General features: G+C 33.5%; 1 protein-coding gene across 1 annotated transcript; it reads left to right on the plus strand.

Moving 5' to 3' along the window:
- The first annotated feature begins 2968 nt into the window (after positions 1–2968).
- LOC108464395 (probable protein S-acyltransferase 12) lies at positions 2969–6428 on the plus strand. The gene is made up of 7 exons (XM_017764718.2): positions 2969–3366; positions 3441–3654; positions 4140–4231; positions 5019–5142; positions 5245–5330; positions 5593–5658; positions 5940–6428. Exons 1-7 carry the CDS (start codon positions 3178–3180, stop codon positions 6054–6056), a joined length of 888 nt encoding a protein of 295 aa, XP_017620207.1. The 5' UTR covers positions 2969–3177; the 3' UTR covers positions 6057–6428.
- The last annotated feature ends 12099 nt before the right edge of the window (positions 6429–18527 follow it).

Genomic DNA, 18527 nt, shown 5'->3' on the forward strand with positions numbered 1-18527 from the left:
TTGACCAAGATGAAGCATGAATCATGCATGGTATTGTTGATAAGATAAGGGATAAAATAGTAATTAGTTGAATAAGATAATTATGGAAACATAATGATTAAATGATGAAATTGTGTCAAATTATAATTGGTGGATTAAATTGCAAATATTTATTTTTAATTATTAAATTAGAAGATATTTCGGTAATTATGTAGAAATATGAAGAAAAGATGAAAGTCATCACCTTTCTCCCAGAAGCCTAAACATCAATCTCCAAAAAGCCGCCACTCTACTTTTATTTTTATTCCAAATAGGTCCTTCCACCATTTCTAAACCCTTCCACTCTTCAAGTTTCTTTCTTGTTTTCGTAGTAAAATCAATAGAGAAGATTGATAGTTACCTTAATTTCAAGAAAAGAAGAGTCAATAGTGGTCTTGAAAGAGAAACAAATAAGATTAGATTTTGATTTCTTGAAAACAAGGTAAGAAATGATGAAATCTTCATGAAATCTATGTTAGATTCCTTATTCAAGTATGAGTATGTTATTTGGTTATGATTTTAACAAGAATACGTTATGTGTTTTGATATGAAAATGAAAAGAAACAGAAAAAAATTGATGACCAAATTGAAGACAAAGGAAAATGAGTAGCCAAAGTGTAGAAGAGGAGAAAACTGCAAGTACTTCAAGAATTTTACACTGTTTCCTTTAAATATAAATTTTAAAATAAGTTAATTAGTTAGTTTAATTATGAGAATGATGTAGTAATAAAAAAAAGACTAAATTGTAAAGAGTTAAAATGTGGTACAAAAATTATGAATGGAAACAAACAGATGGATATTGAATTAGTTGTTAAAGTATTTATGCCATGAATGAAAAAAAATGTTGTGAAATTATAAGCTACATGGAGATTATGAGATCAAGGACTAAATTGCAGAAAAGGTGAAAAGTTTACATTAATCTTTTGAATGAATAATTGCTATGATCTATTAAAATAAAGCCCATGTAGACAATACTAGAACTATTAGGATATAGATGGCATACCATAAAGGAAGTTTAACACGCTTACTATTATGTTAAGCACTACAGTGCTCACTGCTACATGAATGTACTACGATGCTCACTGCTACAAGAATGCACCTTGGTGCATCTTTGTATCTGTTTTGAATATCCTAAGTGTTCAATTTAGCCTACATTGGGATACTATATGAGATATGAGTTAAGTACTGATATAATGTCGTGGTAAGTCACAGTAAGTCTACGTGAGTTAAATTTTGAACCTTAGGGATTAAGTTTGAAATGAATTAAGTTTGTGTTTATTTAGAATATATTAGTTGTTACTAAATAAAGTATTCAAATTCTTCTTGTACTTACTAAGTCTTCATTGGCTTAACATGTTTGTTTTTAACGCGTAGGTATAAGATAGATCCCGACAGGCTAGATCAGTGGTTGTAGTCGGCTCATCTCGTCGCATCTCCAAGTTTGGAAAATAGTATGTTTAAACTTTTTGGGACTTAGTTTGGCATGTACATAGGTATTTTGGGTATGTATATGGATACAAAGGATTTAAATGCAAAACTTTGTAGACTTTGTTAATCTAGTGAACTTACTTAAAATACCAATCTACTTGTGATGAGTTATAAGATGTTGGTATCATAATTGATTGATATGCTTGAATTATATATTGGAATGGTTTTGTTTGAGATTGTTGGTGTATAGGGATTTAAATCTATAAAGTTTGAGAAATTGGCAAGTTTCCCAGTGTTTCAAACAACAGAAGTTTGTCTTGGTATCGATACCATAGTCAACGTACCTATACTCAGTGAAAAGTAACAATATTTCAACTTTGGTATCAATACTAATGAATTTAATCTGATTTTTTTTTTGAAACTTTGAAGATCATTTTAGTATCGGTACCTTACTAGAGTATCAATACTCTGGTGAAAGGTAGTATCAATACTACTAAATTTGTTGGATAATTTTCAAAACATTGAAGCTAAAAACGGTATCGATACTAAACAAGGTATCGATACCTACAACAATGGTACCAAAACTTCATGCCTAATATCGATACTTGGCACCTGTTTTTTGTAAGTAAGTTATTTTAATTGTATAGATACTTGAAAGATTCATCTGAATTCATTTTCCATTGTAATACCAATACAATTATTATAGTTAAATTAAAATATTTTGAATATAGTATTCTGACTATTGTTAGAACATAAGTCTTCTTTTATTTTGACAATCAATGTGACATTTTTATACTTAATTTGATAGTCGGGTCAGGTATAAGGGTGTTACATACTTACTATTTTTTGGAGAATATGACCAAAATTGTTCCATTTAAACTGTATAGGAATTGTGGGTTAAACCGCCTATAATTTTACATTCCTATGATTTAATTTTTTGTAGTTTTGTCTGAGCAATACACGGAATAAACTTTTATATATATATATATATATATATATATATATTTATTTATTTATTTATTCCTATGGGCTAACATTTAGTTAAAAGAAAACATAGTAATTTTTTTAATTTATTCAAAAACAAGTTTGATATATGCATTATTATATTTTAAAAATAAATGCACGGCAAAATTGAAATAATTTTGTTCTCAATTAAAATTAAAATTTAGTAATTATTAATTAAAATTTATTATTAATATTTAATCCAAATATTTTTTAAGAATAAAATTTATTATAAAAATTAAATCATGAAAATTATCGTTTATTTAATAGTAAATTTATAAATTGTCATTACATTTCTAAAAATAATTAATGAACAAAAATGATAATATAATTTTTTTTGAGATTTTAAGCAATATAACAATCACATTTTCAACAATTACATTTCAAAAAATCACATTTTATTAAAATTGGGAAAGAAACTATCACTACATTATTATTATTTTAATTAAATTTCGTTTTGTAACAAAAAAAAAATTAGTTTGGATAAATAAAATTAACTAGATTCAAACATACCAACTTACCGACAGGTAATAAAGTAACCTTGGCCGTGCACGGACCTAACCGATTAGGCGATTGGCATAAAACAAAATCCAGAATACCAATATCCTCATCCCCCAACACCAATCAACCCTGGCTCCCCACATCTGGAAACGCCTCTTCCCGCCGCGAACCCGAAGACCTCTCCCCATCATTCCCCAAATCGGGATAACCCGCCGCTTCACTTCCTCAATGGAAATAAACGTCTTCAAGTTTTGCTCTGGTCTCAGAGTCCTCGGCTACGTCATGATCCTCCTCGTCGCCGCGATTGTTGGCGTTTCTTACTATGCCGTCGTTTCCCTTACGTATGGTCCACTGTTACTCCGCGGCGGATTCGACTCCTTTTTATCCTTCATCATCGTCATTATATTCCATGTTCTGGTAATTTTTTTAGTTAATTTTGCTGTTTGTTACTTTGCTTAGCAACTTGAATTTTATTTTGTTCATGTATGCAGCTTGTACTTTTGTTGTGGAGTTATATTAGAGTGGTGCTTAAGGACCCTGGCTCTGTACCTGAGAATTGGAGAGCTGTTTCCGGGGAGGAGAGCTTGGAGGTTGGTACTTCTTTAGCTGCTGCGGAAGACGGATTTGAGAGAAGATCGCGTGGTGGTGGATATTGCATCCATTGCCAGAATGGAAAGCCGCCGCGGTGCCATCATTGTTCTATTTGTATGTCAAATTTAAATCTTCCAGTTTGCTTTTGGATTTATTATATCCATTTAAGGCGGAACCTTGTTATCATGTAATTAAAAAGAAAAAAGAAATCAGACTGGTAGAATGGTGTAAGATTTAAAGTTTAAACTTATTTTGTGAACTATTTAGATTGAATTGGAAAAAGGGTGAATGGCTAGCTTTGAATGGGGAAAAAAAGGAATCTTGAAATCTTGGAGTAGTTAGGGTAAGAAATTTGAAGCAAATAAGTAGGAGCTACAGTTCAATCTGGTTGATGCTAGAAAAGATTGTTAGTTCCTTAATTGAAGGAGATGAACTGAGATTTTAACTTTGGCAACCTTTCTTTTGTAGATTTTCAAAACTATCTCCAAAACCATTCTGTGGAATATTGCTACTGATTTTAATTGGCATAATTGAAGTATGAGAATGTGTCAAGCTGATAGCATGAAATATGACCTTCTACATCGTGTTTTTTTTTTTAGGTCAAAGATGTGTTCTCAAGATGGACCACCACTGTGTCTGGGTGGTGAATTGTGTTGGGGCATGCAACTATAAGTTTTTCCTTCTTTTCTTGGTAACTTGCCATTCATCTTACTTGGTAATTTGTAGTTAAGGAATAAGATTGAAGTATGTCCCATCTTTCTTTTTCTGTTTATGTTTATGTTTATTCACTTTATGGTTTAATCATAACTATGTTTCACTGGAAAAAATCTGTTAGGGTTGAACTGATATTACTTTGTCAATTTTTCGTTTGAAAAAGATATTTCATATATTTGCAAGTATGACACTAATATAACTGTCGTTTTTAACTTCTAATAAGCCCAAGAAGCAATAGTTGCATTGGTTATTTGAAGTTTTGTTTCTGCAATATCTTTGAGGTATCTAAGAAAGAATTTCAGCCAGCCTACTATTTTTGCAGCTCCATTAATCCCAACAGTTGATTTATTCTATTTGCTTCGATCACTAGTGATTTTATAAGTAATTACTAGTTTTGATGCATAAAAATATTGAATATTTCTTCATGTATTGTGCTTTCTGTCTCTTCGTGTCTTTTCTTGGGCTGGATTAAGTACATTTACATATAGTTAGTTCCACATTTCAAAATATGCATGTAAATGTTCATCAGCATCCTTAAAAGTTTAGTGTCCTCATTCCATTTGTTTTTTTTTTTCCTAATAAAAAGGCCTCGTATTGCTCAAACTAAAGGTGGCTGAACCGAATGTTGGCTTCGTATCTTTAAACTTGCTTAGAAAGTACAATCTTCTCTGCCCTTTACCCTTCTTTTGAACCAAAAAAGGGGCAGGAATGGCCGTCTCTTCATCTTTCCTATATTTCCTGACATTTATTTCTCCCAATAAAAGCTATATACGTTTTTGGAGACAACAATGGTCACCATAGTGTTGCTGCCAAGTTTTATCAATTTCTTTGGTGAAGCCAAGAATCACTCTTCTGCTGCCAAATCAGCGATAATCTTTTTGGCATTTGGTAAGTTGTCAACTTCAGTTGATATATCATTTCCAGCTCATCATATTTGTTCTGCATTCTCATTGTTTTCATCTTTCTTACAGATTCTGTACCTTGATGCAGTTCTCAATTTTGCTTTTGCTCTGAGTCTTCTTTGTTTCGTCGTCATGCATGCATCTCTTCTATCAAGCAATACGACATCAGTAGAGGTATACCATACAGCTAATATTTTTCAGCCATCTTGATTTTATTTATGTTGTTCTATATTGTTGCCTGGAGATTTAGTAGAGCAGCAAGATGTTGATTTTGATGTGTTGCCTTCCTGTTGTTGAGAATCTATAGAAAGTTGATGCTTTTATTTTAAGCAACCACTATTGAGTAATGCTAATATCATTAGGTTGTGCTGTATGTTTGGATGCTTTACTTAATTTTTAGTGTGTTATATATTACCTTTGTGAAACAATGTTCCAGGTTCATGAGAAGAAAGGAGTGGTTAGGTGGAAATATGACTTGGGAAGGAAAAAGAATTTTGAGCAGGTAACACTCGCTTTGCACACTCCCTAACCTTCTTGTTTTATAATGTTATTTATATGACATAAATATGAGGAAAGATGATTTACTTATCAATAATATTTTTGAGATGCATCTAGGGCTCATAATGTGGTATAATTAAAGCATAAGTGATTGTCATGAATTAGAAATGCATCTAGAGCTCATAATGCTGTATTGTGCAATAATCATGTATATCTTTATTGGAATTTGTTGCGTCTTGCTTCCCGTGCAAGGCATCTCTCATGATCCCTTTTACCCTGTTTAAGGTGTTTGGCACGAAGAAAAGTTTGTGGTTATTCCCACTGTTCTCAGAAGATGACTTAGAGAAAATACCAGCACTACATGGCCTAGAGTTTCCAACACGTTCAGATGTTGATGCTTGAGGTTTTATTGAGAGTAACATCTGACGTCGATTGTGTAAGCCTGAGTAACATGTTGCCATTGTTATTATCTTAGGTTTAAATGTGCAATCTGAAAGCTTGAACCTTACAACATAATATTTGATGATGCTGGCTTGAAGTGAAGGTAAACAAAAGCAGTGTCTCAAGTTTCTTTGTTATTGAAGAATCCTGTTAGCTACCTGATATTTTTAAAGTAAAAGCTAAAAAGGTGAGGTGTATCGCCGAATTGTCATGTGTTATAGGCGAGATAGGACAAATACGAACTGGAAATAACGTTTTCAATGACAACAAATCCCTTAACGCCATGCATGTTTCATGTTTGAAGAAATGTTGTCAATTCTTTTTAGAAAACAATGGTGGCCGGCCCACAAATTGATAGAGATTAGTACATTATTGAACTTATTATTATTATTTCAGCAGATTAACATAGCTTTATTTGACGACCCAGTATCAACCGTTTTGGGATTAGGTAGCTTTCATCCATGGGGTTTCTTGTTTTAAATATATTTTAAAAAATAAATATGCAATTTGTTCCGAGTTTGGTTCCTATAGTTGCACTCCATGCAACAATTCACCTCAGATGTAATGGAAGAATGATGACATTTTGTGACCAATGAAAACGTTTACCTCGACATTCCCATTACTCGTAAAAATGGCATGGGTTGCAAACACTAAAACGTGTCGATGTAGGAGCGTTTTAAGGGGTAATTCTAGCAAAACGCGTCCTTAAGAGAGCGATTTTTTTATGTCAGCACAAAATGCACTGACGTGGATGCGCATTGCTGACGCTGCAAAATCGCTCCCTCAAGGACGCTTTTTAGTCCGTGTTTTTCTAGGGTTAGTGCTATTTGCTTGTTTAGTGCCTAGGGTTGCAGGGTTAGGGTTTTAGCGTTGTAGGGTTAATGTTTTGTTAAAATAATTTAGGGGTTTATTTATTTAGGGTTTAAGAATTTTAAAAAATAAATTAGGGTTTAGAGTTTTTAAATTAATTAAATTAGGTTTTAAGGGTTTTAAATAAATTAATTAAATTAGGGTTTAGAGTTTTAAGAAAATTGATTAAATTAGGGTTTAGTTTTTAAAATAATTTTTGTGTTTAGCTTTTAGGGTTTTTGTAAAAGGATTTAGGTTAAGGGTTTAGAAAAAATTATATTGATAAGAAGGCTTTTGTTTTTTTTTTCTATAGTAGTTTTAGAAAAATTAATTTTGAGAAGATAGTTCTGAGAAGATAATGTCAAAAACGCTTTAAGCAGGATACACTGTTAGCAAAATTTTTGAAAGAAGCTCCCACGTGGACACTCTTTTTCTACGTAGTTCCTAAAAAAATAATTTTGAGAAGACAATTTTGAAAAAATAATGTAAAAAATGCTTCAAGCGGGATGCAGTGTCAGTAAAATTACTAAAAAAAACTCACGTGGACGCTTTTTCCTATAGTAGTTCTTGAAAAAATAATTTTGAGAAGACGGTTCTAAAAAATAGTGTCAAAAACACTTCAAGCAGGATGTATTGTTAGCAAAATTACTGAAAAAAGCTCTTATGTGGATTTTTTTTTCTATACTAGTTCCTAGAAAAATAATTTTGAGAAGATGGTTCTGGAAAAAAAGTGTCAAAAACGCTTCAAGCAGGATGCACTGTCAGTAAAATTATTAAAAAAAGCTCCCATGTGGATGCTCTTTTTCTACAGTAGTTCTTGATTGGCCTTAAGCTATAAATGAGCCAAATTCCATTCTCATGTTGCATAAGTTATAATAAGCAAAATTAGAGAGGCTAAGTAGAATAGAAATTGAAGATGAGTGAACGTATTAGTACTGTTATTTACTATGATGGTGAGGTTCGTGACATCGAGAACGACGTTATTTTTTTATCAGAAAACACAACGCAACTGGTTTTTAACTAGAACATAGATTTTACAAAACTTCGTAAAAGACTTAGGCGTAAAATCTTCGGAATGACGCCAATGAGAGTTTCGTCTATTAAGTATCGATTTTGTGCTTCGGTTGATCTCGTGATATATGACTCATTTGATATCAAAGGTGGTCGTAGCTTGGAGGCGATGGTGCAGACTCAACTCGCTAGTGGATCGCCCTACCTTGGGTTATATGTACAATTTTCATCGTCAAATAAAGCATTTGCGACTTCAACATCTACTGCTGTTCGAGAGGAATACACGACCCCTACTCGATACTCCGTTGTGGGAGGCAGAACATAGAAGCACCGGTGTTTGATGACAGTATAGAATACATAAATCCTGCACGAGACTTTGTTAGTGAATAGGACACACACCTCGGTGGGTCGATGTTCGATGCTGGAAATACGTACTGGGGAATGACATTAACTTCTAGTGGTTGGCAATCTACATCTGATTAGGGACGTTATGAAACGTCCACAAGAAGAGATGATGTACTCCCTACGACGTCCACCGGCGAAGTGGCCTCGTACGTTGCAAATGATGGTAGGTTAGATGATAAGTCCAATGTGGATCCACCTCGAAAGCCGGCCCCGATAGTGTAGAAGTTGCATTATTTTCTGAACTGGAGCCTGTTCCAACTGAGATTGAAGACAGTGAATGGAGTTTAGATGAAGAAGAAGAAGATCCATGATTCAGGGCGTACTCGCCTCCAGCTGACATGCATAATGTTGATCTATCGGCAGATGATGCGTTAGAGTTTCCAAATCTACCACACAGAAGGCGTGACCATACAAGTTCATTATTGGGTTTGGGTGAATTGGAAGTTGGTAAGGAGTTTTCCAATAAGGATAGTTTTCTTCGTGCATTGAAACAACATAGCATCATGAATGAGGTTAACTACAAATTGGTTAAATCCAAAGTTCGATGTAACAGCCCGTTTTCAATAAAATCAGAACAATAGTTTCAGGACCACAAATCTGATTTCAGAAGAAAAAATATTTTTATATTATTTTATGGTCTATAATATGATAGTAATGTTGTATAAAAATTTCGTAAAGAAATTTTACCGACTACATGTTTAATTTGATAAAGGATCAAATTGCTCAAAGTGCAAAAGTTGAGTTCTAATAGCTAAAAGGATTAAATAGCCTTGGAGTTCAAAATTTTAGGTCATTGTATGGAAAATAGACCATTAAAAATGCTTAGTGGTTAAGGATAATGATTCATCTATAGAAAATAAACTAAAGAAAAGGATGAATTTGGAAAGTGAAAAAAATAAAAGATGATAATTAATTAAATAAAGAAAATATCATCTTTTTCATCATCTATCCAAAATAATTTCAATGGAAACCCTAGCTAAGAGAAAGTATCTCAAGCAAGCTTACTTTGATCAATTATGTATGTTTTCTTATCTCGTTTTTAATGATTTTTATATTTTTGAGATCGTAATAGCTTAATCTAGCTATCTTGCGGACTAATTTGTAAGGTTATCAAAGAACTAGGGTTTTCCATGAATGAATATATTTGAATTATAAATTTTTATGATAGAAGATGAAATGTTATTGATAGATAAACAACTTTTGTAAAGTGAATTTTGATGAAAATGAGATTTAGGGACTAAATCGAAAAGATGTAAAATTCACAGAAAAATTTTGAATTTTATAAAATAAATGGGCTATAAATTTTACAAGTAAAATTGGCTAGGCTTGGAATAAGTATTAAATTGTATGAATTTTATTTTTTGAGCCTAGGGACGAAATCATCATTAATTAAAAGATGAGGGGCAAAATGGTAATTTTGCCTAAGATGTAAATTGAATTGAAATGAACATGAATTAATGTTAAATTCATTCATATAGATTCGGATAGGCCAAATTTGGAGTTAGAACGAGGAAAAGAGAAAATGTCGAATTAGTAGGTTTTACGTACACAAAAATTTGTCGAGGTAAGTTCATGTAACTAAATTATGTATATTAATATGTTTGAATTGAATCTTGTGTATGTGAATTGTATAAATGTCAAATATATGAAATTGGTTACATATCTGACAAAGCCCGATAAATATTAAATCCCGTTTGAATATTGAAATTCGATGGATACAAGATTTCTTGAATTGGTTATAGTCTTGCATGTGTTGTGGACACACCACAGCTCCTATGAGCATCCCGTTATAAGCCCTCTTGAGCTTCCCGTTATATGGTTTCTGCGAGCATCCTGATCGGTAGTGATCTTGCATGTGTTACGGACTACTGCAGCTCTTTGTGAGCGTCCCGTTATATGATCGGTTGTGATCCTGCATATATTGCGGACACAAACACAGCTTTTTGTGAGCGTCCTGATATGGCTCGCTTGAAATTCCCGATATATGGCTATTCAGAGCTCTTGATTAAAGGCTCTTCATGAGCTTTCTGATTAAAAGTTCTTTGTGAACTTCCTGATTATAGATCTTATGAACTTCCTGTTATTTAGCTCGGACAAGCTTTCTGATAGGCTCTTTGTGAGCTTCTCAATTAATAGCTTTTTGTGAGTTTTCTGTTATATGGCTGGAGAGAGGATTTCTCGATTATGTGCTTTAATGAGCACTCCCGAATATGAATTGACGGATTGCTAATTTGTATACTTTGAGTGTACCTGGGTATCCATCGATATTTCAAATAAAATTCAACGGGAAAAATTCTGACATGAGAAGATATGAACACGAAATGAATTATTACATGTATCTGCCTGAAATACATGAAAATGATAATACATGATATATGGAAATATGAGATAATACTATATGAACATGGAATTTGTTTGATGAATATGTTCATCTATGATTATATATTTGTACACCTCAATCGTACTACTCTTGTAACCATCGACATTTCGATTGATTTAATGGGCAAAGTTCCGACATGAAATAGTCTGTACTCGAGACAAATTATTATGAAAATGTATTTGAAATACATGGATATGATTTGTGTATGTTATATGAATACATGATGTGGAAATCATATTTATATGGAAATCTGCTTACTGTTGAGCCTATACATATTTCTTGATATTTGAATGAAATATATGACTAACAAAGATGATGAAGATATGTATTAGGGCTTGTGATCAAATTGGTTGAATGTGTCTTGCATGTTTATCTTGAATATGAATGAATGGTAAGTTAATTACCATGTTATACAAACTTACTAAGCATTTCATGCTTACTCTATTTATTTTCCCTTGTTCTATAGTAATTCGGAGGCTTGTTGAATTAGAAGCTTGGCGGAGATCACTCACACTATCCATCAGCCCATTTCGGTATATATATGGTAAATCAATTATGGTTATAATGGCATCTATAGGTTAATTGGCCAATATCGGCATATAAATGCTTTAATTGTAACTATAGCCATTGTAATGACTTGTGATGGATATGTTTGGTATGTGTTTGAAATGGTTGATTAATAGAAATTATATTGACATATTGATGATTGAATTAAGTTAGCATATTTGATAATATATGCATATATGTGAACTTGGTAATTTAAGTAAGTGTGTATACTTGATTATATGAGGTATTATACCATGTATAGGACTTGATTTCGAGTTGGGTTAATAGCTTGTAAATGTGTTAAAGTGTTAGTGTAGGAGGATGACAAAATGGGGTGAGAAATATGGCTTAAAAAATAGCCTATTTTCGTCCACACTGGCAGAGACACAGGCATGTGTCTCAGCCGTGTATGATACACGGCCTAGCACATAGGAGTATGACCTGGCGGTGTGTCCCTTGTATCTTTAAAATGTCAAAACAGAATACCCAGAATTGATCACACGGCCTGGCACACGGGTATGTGACTTGGACGTGTGACCCTTGCACCTATACATGGCCTAGCACAAGGGCGTGTGACTTGGCCGAGTGACCCAAGTCAGAGAGTTACACGGCTTGAGACAAAAGCATGTCCATTGGTCGTGTGAACCACACGGGCGTGTGACCTCTGCACCTAGGAAAAATTTTGAGATTTTGCGAAAAATTCTCTGAGTACCCGGTTTAGTCTCGGCTTGTTTCAGATGTATGTTTTGGACCTCGAGGGTTTATATAAGGGACTTTATGATTGATTTCTGATATGAATACTGTATGATGTGGAATATTTTTTATTTGATCTGTAAATTCTGGTAATGCTCCGTAACCCTATTTTGGAGCAGATTCAGGTTAGAGCTGTTACATTCGAGGCAAAGTGTGCAGTGCAAGACGGTACATGTTCATAAAAAATCATGGCTTCAGTTAGGAAAAAGACAAGCTTGTGGGAGATAAAAAAGTACGAAGGTCCACATACCTGTTTTGCCGGTACAGTATCACTATGTGTTTAGGGTTTTTGAATAATACTGTTATTACTTAATATTGCATTTTTTAATGTACTTCGTTGACAGGTTTCACAAGATCATCCCAAGATAGATTCAAATATGATAACTAGCTTAATACTACCGATGGTGAAGGTGGATCCTGGGACTTCTGTGTCAGTCTTAATTGCCAATATTCGTAGCCAATTGAGGTACACGCCCTCTTACCACAAGGCTTGGATAGCTAAGTAGAAGGCGTTGGACAAGATGCATAGTGGGTGGAACGCTTCATATAATGAGGGGTGGCAGTGGTGTCAGGTGCTGGAGAGGTATGTCGCAGGTTGCATAACAGACCTTGAAACGGGCCTTGCGTACTACAATGATCGCTTGCTCCGTGGATGCCAATTGTTCAAGCGTCTGTTCTGGAGCTTTAAGCATGTCGGGACATATTTGTGTACTACAAGCCATTAGTACAAATTGACGGTATTTTTATGTATGGTAGATATATCCATCGGTTATTGCTAGCTGTGGCACAAGATGACGGTGGGAGAATCCTTCCAATTGTGTTTGCAATAACATTAGGGGAGTTAGGTAATGACTGGGATTTCTTTCTTTCTAGGTTAAGGAGGCATATCTGCCCCCAACCTGATATCTGCGTTATATCGGATCGGGGCACTAGAATACTAGCCGCAATTGAGCAACATGAAAGCCTATGAGATAACACACACCATCGGTAATGTCTAAGGCACGTTGCGTCCAACTACTACGGGCAATATCAGTATACCATTGAGCAACAATAAGTGACCAACATTGGTATTTAATCTCTATTAATATAATTTCGTTTGTAATATTCAATTTATTCTGAATGGAAGAGTGATATGCAATTTTCACTATCAACTTATATTGACAGCATACAAGATCAATAATGACTTTTTTATAAGATGTTGGTGATTTTACGATCAGTTAACGATCAAGACGCAGACTACCTCTGTAACATACCTTTCAATCATTGGATACAAGCATATGACGGCGGTCTACGATATGGTCATATGACCTCAAACCTGACTGAATGTATAAATTTTGTTATAAAACAAATGTGTCATTTTTCAATAACGTCGGTTGTGCGAGAGACATTATTTCGTTTGGCAGCACTCTTTCCAAAGCAAGCAGCGAGTTATAAAGGCCAAATGTAAAGAGGTTATGTATGGTGCTGAAAGGTATTGTAAGAAATTAACAAAGTGAAGGCGCGGGCGAACACCATACACACAGTGTGTCATGATCGCGACAACCTATGATTTCATGTGACGGAGTTCGACAGACTGAACTAAAGTATTACCGGTGGGTAATATTGTGTACACTTGAGAAATAGGACTTGCGACTGTGGGACGTTTGACGCACTTCGATATCCACGCGCTCATGCAATTGTAGCTTTTCAAAATCTCCATTTGGATGCCATGAGCTATGTCGACAAAGTGTACAAAATAAAATACATGTAGAATGTATGGAGACATGTATTCCCACTGGTCCCAGATGAACGTAAGTGGCTGTCTGTATCACTTGTTCTGTTTAAGTTGTTACCGGATAGAGAATTGTATCGCAAACCAAAAGGTTGACCTTGCTCGAGTAGAATACGTGATAATATGGTTATCCGAGAAAGAATGAACCAACAGAAGTTGTATGGATGGTGTAGGAACCCAAGTCATACAATTCGAACATGTCCAAATCGAAATAGTTTATAATTGCTTAAATGAAACTATGTTGCATTATTTCTATTACCTTATTCAAAAGAACTTCTATTTTATTAAATAGGACAAAATATAAAAACAATTTATTATTAAAATATTCAAAATAATTTTTGTTTTATTAAATAAAGCAATATAAAAACAGTTTTTACAAATATATTTAAAAAAATCAATGCATGTGCCGGTCAGAATTAGTGGCACATGGGGGTGGTTGATGGTTACGCGCTAGATTCCTTCTTGGTTTAACTTTTGGCGGGGGTTGTGGTTGTAGATTTTGGGAGGATGACTCACCTTGATAGAATAAAGAATACGGAGGTGTTTGAATTCCATAAGGTGATGGGGATTGGAAATGAGATGAGCTCCTCGACGATACCTCGTGCGATCCCTCCTACGACGATGGCCTATATATCTTCGATTGAGTCGGAGTAATCAAGAAAGGAGATGCACCAGACCATGCAATCCAACCTGACATAGGACTGGGAAAAGAAAACATATAAGGGTTAGGATACATATAAAGGCTAGGATACACACCTGGCATAATCTGAAGGGGTTGTAGTATGGGTGTCGTTGCTTGAGGCATTGGGCCCGGTGATTGTGTCGGCGCTGTTGATGGGTCCGTGCCATCATCCTTTCTTATTGGATTTAAAGGGCCCCGTCATTTCCTTTCGACACAAATTTGCCGACGCCTCTGCTCTTTCAAGAGCAAATATGGCTTGCCATGGATCCTAACCATAACATGTAATCTGGAGTGCACGCTAACTCTGGAACGATAATCGGTTCGCGAATTGGTATATGATCATACCAATTTTCCCAAATTTTGATATATTCCGAGAAGAACACCGGCCAATGTGTATTCGATTGCCATAAGTCAATTTTGTGCTCATCATCGAGCATCTTAGATGTTACGAGAATCAGTTGTCAGAATCTAAATTGCCGCAACACTCTATTCGTCTAGTGTATCTCGACAGTAGCATACTTGACCAATGGGACTTTAACATGCCAAATGTTCGGATTTTGAAAGAATTCAACCGGAATTATTGTCCGAATTGCTGGATTCTCGTATGTTGTCCATTGAAACTATATGAACGTGATAAAAATATTAGTTATATACATAATACTAAATATAAATATGAAACAACTATGTTTTATATTTATTTTATTTAATAATTACATGCGCTTCCGACCATTGGTCTAATAGAAGCCGTATATCTTCAACAGCAGTAGGTATTCCAACATAACTCGTCGAATGGTTCCACCTAATTAAATAAATTTTTAGCATAAAATTATATTTTAAATCTATGTAATAATTATAAATTTAATATAAATTTTACCGCATTATGAGTGGGAATGTATATGGCTGGTTCACTTGAGGACGTAAAAATGAAAAGCGAAATCGAGCCCATGATTGTAGTAGTGATGGACAAACTCCGATTTTGGCTTTATTTGGTTTCGTCGCCCCGCACATCTCCCGGTACAATGTTGCCAACATGACAGACCCCTAACTAAGTTCGCCACTTGCTTTAAGATCAACAAGTTTTAGCAGTCAGTTCAGATGTACGAGGTTTCGTGACAACTCTAACATCAGATAACCTCCAGTAATCTCAAGGATATATGCCCGAGTATATCGTACTCTTTCTACTTTAGTCGAATCATTCCCCGGCTTCAGGAATGTATCTTGTAACCAGCTCATCTCGATTTGACCTCTATAAATATTATCCAGAATCGCACCTAAAAAATCATAGCATATGGCTTCCTAATCAATAGATTGAACGGATCCGGTGAGTACGAACCCATCTATCGGCAATCCTAACTGTAACTGCACGTCTTCCAAAGTGATGGTACACTTTTCGCATGGAAGATGGAATGTGTGCGTTCGAGTCTCTACCTTTCTATGAACGCGTTAATGAGTTTTGGGTTCAACTTGCACCCTCGGCCTATATTGGCCACGTGCCAAAAACCCGCTTCCCTCAAGTAATTTTCTATCAATGGTGATGGAAGACTAGACATATTACGAATATAATATTGTAACACCCGATCTACATGCTGTTATAAAATATTATAAAATAAAAATTACATAAATAAAAATAATATTAAATAATATTCAAAATTAAAATTAACTCTTACCATTTTCATTTGTTCGACGGAGATATGTTTATGATCGAGACGAATTAATTCCCCGACCATTTCTAACAAGATCAAATATTTTGAAATTATAAAAAAAGATAATACTAATTTAGAAAAAAATAAAGGAAATAACTAATTAAAAAGAGTTTTGAGAAATTTAGGGAGAAATTTGAGAACTTTTTTTAGAATTTTGGAAGAAATGTTTGTGTGAAAAAAATAGGAGGGGGCTTTTATATATGTCGAAACCATTTTTTTAAAATGATTAATCGACTTTTGAAAAAAAAAATTCGGAGTCACCACCAATCCTTTTTGTGGTGTGATTGGGCCACCTTATAAACATTTTGGTCTGCGAATTTTGAGAAAATAGGCTCGGGAGTCAGTTACGTATGGGGAAGGATTAGCACTCCCAATACGCCAAAAATCGGTACTTCATTGATTAATTTATGTCTTAATGTCGAAAATTAAAGATTTGAAAATATTTTAAAGTACGATAATCCTTTTTGAAATATTTGAGTAAATTAAACATGAGTTAAAGACCATCTCGCTTCAAGGTAAAACATCACATTTAGTATGGTAGGACATATCGTTTTTGACCTCGATTATGAGCTTGTCTTTTATTTAAAATTCAAGCACTTTTATTTTTTTAAAAGGGTATCCGGATATTTAAATCAAACGTAAAGCCACAACCCAAGATCTTTGGGGCATAATTTTCAATTTTTAAATACGAATCGCCTCCATTTTTCAAAACTTGTAGAAATTTAATAAGAAGGATATTCGAATATTTGAATCGAACAAAAACCGAGACCCAATACGGTAGGGTACAATTTTTCGAGCTTCCAAATATCGAAAATTACCATTTTTTAGGAGAAAATTTAAAGAATAAATTGATTAAGAAGGATATCCGAATACTTAAATCGAATAAAAAAACGAAACCCAGTACGGTAGGGCACGTTTTTTAAAACGATTAAGTATAGAAAATTGCCTTTATTAAAAACTATTTGGGAATAAGACGTTGAATAAAATACTTAAATCGAATAAAAAAACAAACCCAATACGGTAGGGCTCGTTTTTTAAAACGATTAAGTATAGAAAATTGTTTTTATGTTAAAACAAGTTGAGAATACATTATGGAATAAAAGAACTAAAACGATTAAAATTTGGGGAGAAAAAAATGATAAATAATGATGGATGACATAAAAATGATAATATGAGAATCATGCTAACCCTATATTAATATATAAAAAAATTAAAAATGGAAACAACAATAGTCATAAATATGATAATATAATAAACATGACAATAATAGCAATATATCAATAGTATTACTAAATATAATAACAATAGTAAAATTAAAATAATAACGATGCTAAGCTAACAATAATGATAAATAATAAATAATAATGAGTATAATAAACTATATTTAAAATAATTAACTTTCAATAAAATAGTTAAAAAATGAATATCATATAAAGATAATAAAAACCGAATAATAATAATGTACAAAATAATATATAAAAATATTTTAATTAAATATTATACAAGAATTTAGAATGATACTACATAAAATAGAATTTTTTAAAATATTCTTTACAATTGAAACAAATAAATAAAATAAATAATAATAATAATAATAATAATAATAATAATAATAATAATAATAATAATAATCACAATGAAGTAATCCAAAACATATGTTTAAATAAATTTTAAAAGTTGAATGCTAAATAAATTAAAGAAATACTGAATTATACATATAATAATAACAAAATAAAAGGGACAATTAATAAACAAAATAAGCAATTGAAGCCAAAATCAGGATCCAAATGTAGAGCGCGTAAATTCGTAAGGACTGAAAAAGCAAATAAAGCATGCTCCAAAACACTTCACCCATGCGCGGGTCAAATTAAAACAGTATGCAAATTTTAGGAAAAATTTTAAAAGACAATAAAATATGAATTAGGCCAATTTAGGAGTGAACTCAAAGGAGGGGGATTAAAAGTGAAAATTCCCCATTTAAAAAGCAAATGCGCGTGGACCAAGCTAGCCACTGACTTTTCCCTTCCCAATGCTACTGCTTAACATTTACTACTCTAAAAAAAAACTATCTTGAAACCCATTTGTTTTTTTTTATTTTTTCTTAAAAAAAACCTCATGCTCTCCAATCTCTCATTCTCCCCTTGCTTCCTCGCCAAATACTAGCACCCCTGCCCCTCCACTCACTTCAGCAAAGCCTCCGACAGTGACTCGTAAGCTTCTCCTCCTTTCTCTTATTATTTACGTACAATAGGAAAAAAAAATCGAAGAAAAGGGCAAATAAAATCAAAAGAAAAATGAGGCTTTTAATCACCTTCAACAAAAATCGTTGCTA

The sequence above is a fragment of the Gossypium arboreum genome, chromosome 7 (assembly GCF_025698485.1).
Source record: "Gossypium arboreum isolate Shixiya-1 chromosome 7, ASM2569848v2, whole genome shotgun sequence".
Classification (NCBI taxonomy): domain Eukaryota; kingdom Viridiplantae; phylum Streptophyta; class Magnoliopsida; order Malvales; family Malvaceae; genus Gossypium; species Gossypium arboreum.

Excerpts from the sequence above, each read along its gene's own strand:
- LOC108464395 (XM_017764718.2), top strand. The coding sequence starts at position 3,178 with ATGGAAATAAACGTCTTCAAGTTTTGCTCTGGTCTCAGAGTCCTCGGC. Across the intron at positions 3,367-3,440 it reads TCATTATATTCCATGTTCTG|CTTGTACTTTTGTTGTGGAG; the intron begins GTAATTTTTTTA and ends TCATGTATGCAG. Across the intron at positions 3,655-4,139 it reads GTGCCATCATTGTTCTATTT|GTCAAAGATGTGTTCTCAAG; the intron begins GTATGTCAAATT and ends TTTTTTTTTTAG.